General features: G+C 35.9%; 1 protein-coding gene across 1 annotated transcript in view; it reads right to left on the bottom strand.

The window, feature by feature from the left end:
- Window positions 1-8350, bottom strand: part of LOC107704381 (MAM domain-containing glycosylphosphatidylinositol anchor protein 2-like) — a 197750-nt gene that overhangs the window by 64916 nt on the left and 124484 nt on the right. The window contains exon 8 of the mRNA XM_016507297.1: window positions 1553-1846. Within this exon, the coding sequence (XP_016362783.1) occupies window positions 1553-1846 (294 nt within the window). The remainder of the gene's footprint in view (window positions 1-1552; window positions 1847-8350) is intronic.

Genomic DNA, 8350 nt, shown 5'->3' with positions numbered 1-8350 from the left:
TGTATATATATATATATATATATATATATACTGTGTATATATATAGTTGAACTATTTCAAGCTTGACATGGTGCCTTAAAAATGGTGCAGGGTCATATGTTCATGTTTTGAATGTGTAAATGCATGTGTCTTATCTATTTATTGATTATATTACACAATGATTTTAGACCCTAAATTGGGCAACTTAGAAATGTAATGTTTTAAAAAGGTTTTACCATGTTGATGGTACAAAAACACAGTAAATCTGACCGCTAAAAATATATATTAAAACATATTTTAGCAAAACATTTTTGGACCTTTTTTTGAATATTTTGAAATACATGTAAACATATATTTGAAAATATTTTTTTATAGCGTATGGGTATATTCACATATGTTATGGACAACGAATGAAGTTTTTATTCAAATGAAAATATATGAAGGAAAAAATAATTTTTTATTAAATATTTATATTCTTAAAATATACAAACAATGGCCAAAATATATTGGAAGAGAATATATTTACATAAATATATTTTGAAACATAGTTTAGCAAAACTATTTTTTTATTTTTTGAAATATATATAAAAAAATATTGAAAATATATATATTTTTTGGTGTATGGGTATGTTCACAGTTGGCATAGACAACAATATATGTATTTTTAAATGGCTCTAAAATATACATTTATATTTTTAAACTATATTTTTAAAAAATGCACAAAAAATACATTTATAGACAATTTATTTACAAAACCATATTTTAAAATGTATTTTAGCAAAAGTATTTTCTGACCTGACTTTTTTTTTTTGGAAATATATTTAAAAATATATATTTTTGACATATGGGTATGTTCACACGTGGAGGGCAAAATGTATTTGTACATCCTTTTAAAAATATATTTTTATTTTTAATATATATAACAAAATGGGCAAAAAAATATATTTATAGAAAATATATTCAAATAAATGTTAATTATTATAAAAATGACCCCGTTCAAAAGTTTACATCCCCTTGATTCTTAATACTGTGTTGTTATCTGTGTGTGTTTTTTTGTTTAGTGATAGTTGTTCATGAGTCCCTTGTTTGTCCTGAACAGTTAAACTTCCTGCTGTTCTTCAGAAAAACCCCTCAGCTCCCACAAATGCTTTGGTTTTCCAGCATTTTTGTGCATTTGAACTCTTTCCAACAATCACTGTATGATTCTGAGATGCATCTTTTCACACTGAGGACAACTAAGGGACTCATATGCAACTATTACAGAAGGTTTAAACGCTCGCTGATGCTCCAGAAGAAAAAAACATGCATTAAGAGCCGGGGGCTGAACACTAAAAAAAAAAACAAAAAAAAAACTTTGTATGATCCCTCTTATTTTGGAAAAATAACTAACATTTTACAGATTCTGCAAGCTGTATGTAAACTTTTGACTTCAACTGTATATATATATTCTTTCTAAGGTTTCTTGTAAATGTATCTTGTTTCAAGAGTTTTCATTGTAAAATGACTTGATTTAGCTGTGAATGGTTTGATTTGGTGAGCACTGGTTGTGTTACTGGCGTTGGGAGGCACTTACAGCGCACGATGAGCTCGATCACGGCCTCTCTGGGCTTGACGTTGAAGCCGTTGTACTGGCTGGTCTGGCAGCGGTAGGATCCGCTCATCTCGCGCGACACGTTGACGATGCGCAGAACGCCGTCGTAGCTCTCCATCTGCATGCTGCCATCCGGCATCGGCGCCTCCTTATCCGCCCGCGACCACAGGATGATGGGCTTTGGTTTCCCTGAAACAAGGCACTCCAGCTCCACTGTCTCGCCCTCCCGCACCGCCATCGGAGACTTGCCCCGCGGCACGGTCAGGTTCGGAGGAACTAAGAAAGAGAAAAACAGAGGAGGGACTGATACGGGGCTCTAGAAAGGCAGCAGACGGGGCACCGCAGGACGGTCAATGCGTGAGCGTGTGTTTGTGAGCGAAACACGGCTGCGCTGGATTCGGGATGGAAAACCAAATGAGCCAAGTATGGAAAACAAGTCCAACAAACAGCATCAGAAATAACAGCAGTAACGTCATTAAATGCTTCAAACAATTCCCCAACAGTACTTACATTAAACACACCACAACTCACAAATGCATTGTTTTATTATTTACAACATGGATATCTCCAGTAACTATGCAAAGACCTTCTGACTAAACAAGTGATGCTTATATGGAGGGCAAAATATATTTTTTAATTTTATTTATTTATTTACATTTTTTTTCTTGATATATTTTAGTTCATTTTTATTTCAAATAATGAAAATGTTTTTATTTTACCTTGGAGACTAGCTAAATTAAATAAATGTAAGCTTTCTATGTTTTATTTTAATTTACTTATTTATTTTTTTGAATTTACTTTAAAATAATACAAATGTTTTTATGTTGCCTTGGCAACTAGCTAACAAGTTTAAGCTTTTTGTTTTTATTTTTATTTATTTAATGAAAAAATGTTTTTATGTTGAAATAACTGAAATAAAAAATAGCTGATAGAAATAGCTGAAATAAAATAAGTTTAAGCTTTTTATGTTTTATTTTATTTTTTTTAATTTAATTTAAAATAATAAAAACAATATTTTTATGTTGCCTTGGCAACTAGCTGAAAAAAAGTTGAAGCTTTTTATATTTTGTTTTAGTTTATCTTGTATTTTATTTCAAATAGTGAAAATGTGTATGACAACATATTTACATAATTGCATTTTGAAACATTTTAGTATATTTAAAAAAAAAAATTTCTGTATGGGTCTCAAGTAAATGTATCTTGATTTTTAATAGGAAAGACTTAAGTACTCATTAAGAACAGGATGTTTTAGTTTTATTAATTAATTTATTTTTAATGTCCATATAGTTTTTTTTAATTACATTTAAGTTTAATTTTAAAATTTTAATTAAAACAAAATGTATTAAGTTTCATTTTTATATATATTTTTATTATACATTTTATTTTAGTTTATTTTCAATTTTGAAAGATAAAATTGTTTCTTTTTTATGTTACCTTGGCAACTAGCTAAAATAAACTAATTTTATTTCAGTTCAAATAATGAAAATGGTTTTTATGTTGCCTTTGCAGCTAGCTGGAATATATTAAGTTCACTTTTTTTTTGTAATATTTTTGTTTAGTTTTTTTTTTAGTTAATTTATTTTATACAAGTTTTTATGTTTTATACTAATTTTAATTTATTTTAATGAGAAACGAACAATTCTGCATCAAAGATCCAAACGTAAAGAATCTGATTCACAAGCTGAATATATAACCACAGGGTTTCCTGTGTATTAATAACGCATGTTATTCCAGGCCATTAGCAGAAACAGAAAGCAGCTGTAATGAAGAGCTGTTACTGTAATGGAGAGCCGCTGCTGTCGGGACGTTTCCAGCGATAGAAACGAGTCTTTAACACCTGATGAGCCTCTCACTGAATCTCCTTCACGTCACGACTCGCTCTGCATCAAAACCAAAACTTAACTTGAGCCGGATGAGATCTTATTTGCACACTCATTTATTCTGATTTATCAGGAAACTCATCGCTGAAACACACGCAGCACAATCCAATGAAAGCTAATGCACGGCACGCAGAAATACTGAAATTGTATTTTAGTATTATTGATACACCATTATAGTTTTTATGATTTTATTTTAATGTCTTCATTTTTATGTTTTAGTAATTTTGTTGTGCTGTTCTCATTTTATTATTATTATTATTTAAATATGTCTATATAGTTTTATTACATTTTAGTTTTTAATTTATGTAGTTTTAGTTATTATAGTACTTCAGCTTTAACTAAGCACAAATGAGCATTATAGGATTGGCCACTAGCTGAAATAAAGTAAGATTGATTATTTTGTATTATTTTTTTATTTTTTTATTTTAAACAATGAAAAAAATTATGATGCATTTGAAACTAGCTGAAATAAGTTTTTAAGTTATATTTAATGAATTAATTTTATTTTATTTCATTTTGATTTCAAATAATAAAAATGTTTAAAAAAATCAAATGAAAATGAATAAAAATGAAATAAAAGTTTTAAGTTTTTATATATATATATTTTTTTATGTTGACTTTGCAGCTAACTGAAATGAAATATATTTATGTATTTATTTTTTATTATATTTAAAATAATGAAAATGTTATGTTGCAACTAATTGAATTAAAATAAGTTTAAGTGTTTTATATTTTATTTTTATTTATTTCAAATAATGACAAATGTTTTTGTGTTGCTTTGGCAACTACTTGAAAAAAAAAGTTTAAGTGTTTTTATATTTAATTTTAATTTTAATTTTATCTCTAATAATGAAAATATTTTTATGTTGCCTTGCTAAATATCTGAAATAAAATAAGTTTACTTTGTAACATAATTTTAGTCATTTTTATTTTATTCCCAATGTTTTGTCATGTAATTGCCATAAAAATGCCAAAGTAACTCATATAAAAATAAATTAAAAATACTATAATATATTGTTTAAATAAATAAATAATTGAATGAATGTAATGGGAATGTTGGGATATTTAAGATTCACCAAGATGTGACTGTTTTCTGATTGGGTCCTTCAGGTGTTTTTGCTGAAACTCTCTGATACTTCTAGGATTGAATCTGTCCCATTACACCGCAATCCCTGATCCCGGATCCGCCGGGAACATTCGGGGTTATTTACAGCGTACAGCATATGCTAGAGCTCAATGAGAAAACATGAGGACACACAGAAATAGTAATGCTGGGTAATTGTGATACAGGATCCTGCCGTCAAAAACTAAACGATGATAAAACCTCAGACAGAACTAACGGCCCTCCAAACCTCCTTCACACGATCGTGAACACAGTCCATCAATCCTCGCGTTACACAAAACCACACTCTTTAAGAATAGTTCAACACAAAAATTTAAATTCCCTCACCCTCAGGTCATTCGAGATTATAATGAGTTTGTTTCTTCATCAGATTTGTAGAAATGTAGCATTGCACCATTGTCTCACTGCAGTGAATGGGTGCCGTCAGAATGAGAGTCCAAACAGCTGATAAAAACATCACAATAATCCACAAGTAATCCACAGCACTCCAGTCCATCAGTTAACATCTGGAGAAGACAAAAGCTGAAACACATCCAGCATTAAGACGCTTTTAACTAAAATACCATAGAGTCCATAATCCATAATAATGCTTCCTCCAGTGAAAAAGTGCATCTCCTGTTGTCTCTCAATATCAAAATCCAGCCACATATTTGTTTAGAGCTGTTTAAACGCTGCTTGATCTGTGCAGATTTCTCTCCTGATTCACACCAGAACACTTTTTCACTGGAGGAAGAGTTATTATGGGTTATTATCCAGCTAACAGGGAATGTTCTCTCAACGTTCTGTCAATGTTCTCTCAACGTTAAGAACAAACTTCTTCCAGTACCATTAACAGAACATTCGTTCAAAGTTTTTTTTTGAACAATGTTCTCAAAAAGTTATCACAAAAACGTTATTTAAACATTGTTCATAGAATATCTTTTTCTGAAGCGTTTTAGTTGAATGTTTTTCTGAAGTTTTTTCAATGTTACACTTGTTTCAGAACGTTCAGAGAACATTGAAAAGTAACGTTTACATAATGTTTGCAAAATGATACAATGAAACGTTTCCTTGACATTTGCTTAACCAAGATTCATCTGATTATTAAAACATTTAAAAAACTGGATGTGTTGATTGTTCAGAGAACATTCAGAAATAATGTTTTCATAACTTAATGGGAACATTAAGAAAACATTCTCAGAACATATTTTTGTTAACTGGAATTATGGACACATATTTTAGACATTAAAAACGTCTTAATGCTGGATTTGTCTCAGCTTTTGTCTTCTCCAGATGTGAACTGATGGACTGGAGGGCTGTGGATTACTTGTGGATTATTGTGAGGTTTTTATCAGCTGTTTGGACTCTCATTCTGACGGCACCCATTCACTGCAGAGCATCCATTGCTGAGACACTGATGCAATGCTACATTTCTCCAAATCTGATCATCAAATTTAAAGTTTTGACTAAAATCACCATAAATCATGAGGCTCAGCTCTAGATTAGATGCTCATTTATGGCATGATGGACAGACAAAATATCACTGTATGTTTTGAGGTCTCTTCTCGGCAGAAGCAGCAGCTCCGGATCATTAAGAGCTTCCTTTGTTTCACAGCAGCAGATAAATGAAGTGAAATTGAAAGCAAGAGAACTAATCGTTGGGATTTGGCGCTGTGATAAAGCCAGGAGTCGCGCTAAAGGACGAGGCGAGCGTGAGGTTGATTAAAGGCCGCTATCTGGCCGTCCTCTCTGAGTCCTCATTATAACAGCACATTTCAATCTAACCACTAATGCAAAGATTAATTGCTCGGCGGCAGATAGAAGCGCCCAGCTCTCTCTCTGTTGCTCTATGGCTTCACTAACGCGCAAGCAGAATGAAGATTGATTGTGTTTAAGGCCGTGCGTTTCGTCGTTATTTAATCCTTCTTCTATTGGAGGAGAAAATCTCAGCACATGCCTGCTGAATAAATCATTAACTGCACCACTTCAACTAAAGAAGCGAATCTAGCGGCTAATGAGTGAGAAAAACGCTGGTTTGTGTAAGAAGAGGAAACATTACGAGCAGGGTCATAACTAAAACGTCTTGGTTACGTACGTAACCCTCGTTCCCTGATGGAGGGAACGGACACGTTATGTCGAACGACATATGGGGTATCACTTGGGAGGCCAATCATCTCTGAGGTTAAGAGAAAACGCCAATGAAAATTGGCTAGTGGATTTTGCATGCTGAGCCACTCCCCATGCCTACGGGTATATAAGGCGACAGCGCGCATCCACTCATTAGGTTTTACGCTGAGGAGCCGAGAACATGTCCCAGCAACAGCGAGTGATTCAAAGTTGTGGCATGGGGACATAACATCTCCGTTCCCTCCAACAGGGGACGAGGGTTACGTACGTAACCAAGACGTTCCCTATCTGTCGGTCACTACGAGTTATGTTGAACGACATAAGGGGTCCATGGAAAACGCCACAACCTGAACACCGTCACAACCCTGTGGCACTGCAATTGTTGACAAACTGCAGCGTGTCACAAAAGCTACGCTAAGGTCGTAACCTTCCCAAAGGCCCAGTGCAAATTCACTGATCTTGGTACCGAAGGGGACCAAAAGGTGAGTACATCGCTGCTGGAGAAGGCCATGCTGCTGTTCCGTCCACAAAAAAAGTTTTTTGGAAGGGATTTCAACCTTCAGTCAAAGATTGCTTAAAATCTTTCCTATTTGTTCTTTCAGCCTGGCAGAATGATGGGGAAGCGAGCCTTAAGGGAAAAGGTCACTACAGAGACCACATCCTACCCATAGGGAGGTGACATGTGGAGATACTGATATGGACTGACCCAGTACTACATATGAATGGGTCTCTGAGGCAGGTCCTACCTTAGAGTAGGGATGGAACAACTGCCAGAAGAGACTGACAGAGCGGGTCTGTCAAGGGAAGACATGAGTTTACCGAGAGGGAAACCTTACCGTGGAAGAATACACATATGGGATTACCTGTAGGGAATCAAGCCATATGGACACTCAGCCAAGTACAGGGGCTGGCCGGCACTCCGGGCATGCTAACACCAGTACTGGGCCTGGCGTTAGACTGCTCTGCCAAGTCTGACTGCCAGGGGTGCTGGAGGATGCTCGACCAGGGTTCGCCAACCGGGGAACTCTACTGGGAGAAGAAAGGCGCTCGGGGGAATGGCGCAGCAAGCGTGACACCGAGCCAGATCTTCCAGCCAATTACCTGTTACCCAACACATGGGAAGAAACCGGCTCTACACGAAGGTTGAAAAAACTTGCGAAGGTGTTAGGTGTTGCCCAGCCCGCAGCTCGACAGATGTCTGCCAGAGAGGCGCGGTGCGCCAGCGCCCAGGAGGAGGCAACACTCAGAGTGGAGTGGGCTCTCACCCCTAGGGGACACGGCTCGCCTTGGGATTGGAACGCCAAGGCGATGGCATCCACTATCCAGTGGGCCAACCTCTGCATGGAGACAGCCTTCCCTTTCTGCTGGCTTCCAAAGCAGACAAGGAGCTGCTCAGAGCTTCTGAAACTCTGGGTGCGGTCCACGTATATGCGTAACGCTCTTACGGGACACAGCAATGCCAAGGCTGGATCTGCCTCCTCCGGGGGCAGCGCTTGCAGGTTCACCACCTGATCTCGGAAGGGAGTGGTGGGAACCTTGGGCAAGTATCCAGGCCGGGGGCTCAGGATAAAGTGAGAGTAAGCCGGCCCGAACACAAGGCACTCTTCACTTACCGAAAATGCTTGGAGGTCCCCGACCCTCTTGATGGAAGTGAGCGCGATCAGGAGCGCT

This window comes from Sinocyclocheilus anshuiensis, unplaced genomic scaffold, assembly GCF_001515605.1.
Source record: "Sinocyclocheilus anshuiensis isolate Anshui unplaced genomic scaffold, SAMN03320099.WGS_v1.1 scaffold1115, whole genome shotgun sequence".
Lineage (NCBI taxonomy): Eukaryota > Metazoa > Chordata > Actinopteri > Cypriniformes > Cyprinidae > Sinocyclocheilus > Sinocyclocheilus anshuiensis.
Note: the sequence above shows the minus strand (reverse complement) of the source record. Positions and strands in the feature narration are given on the sequence as shown.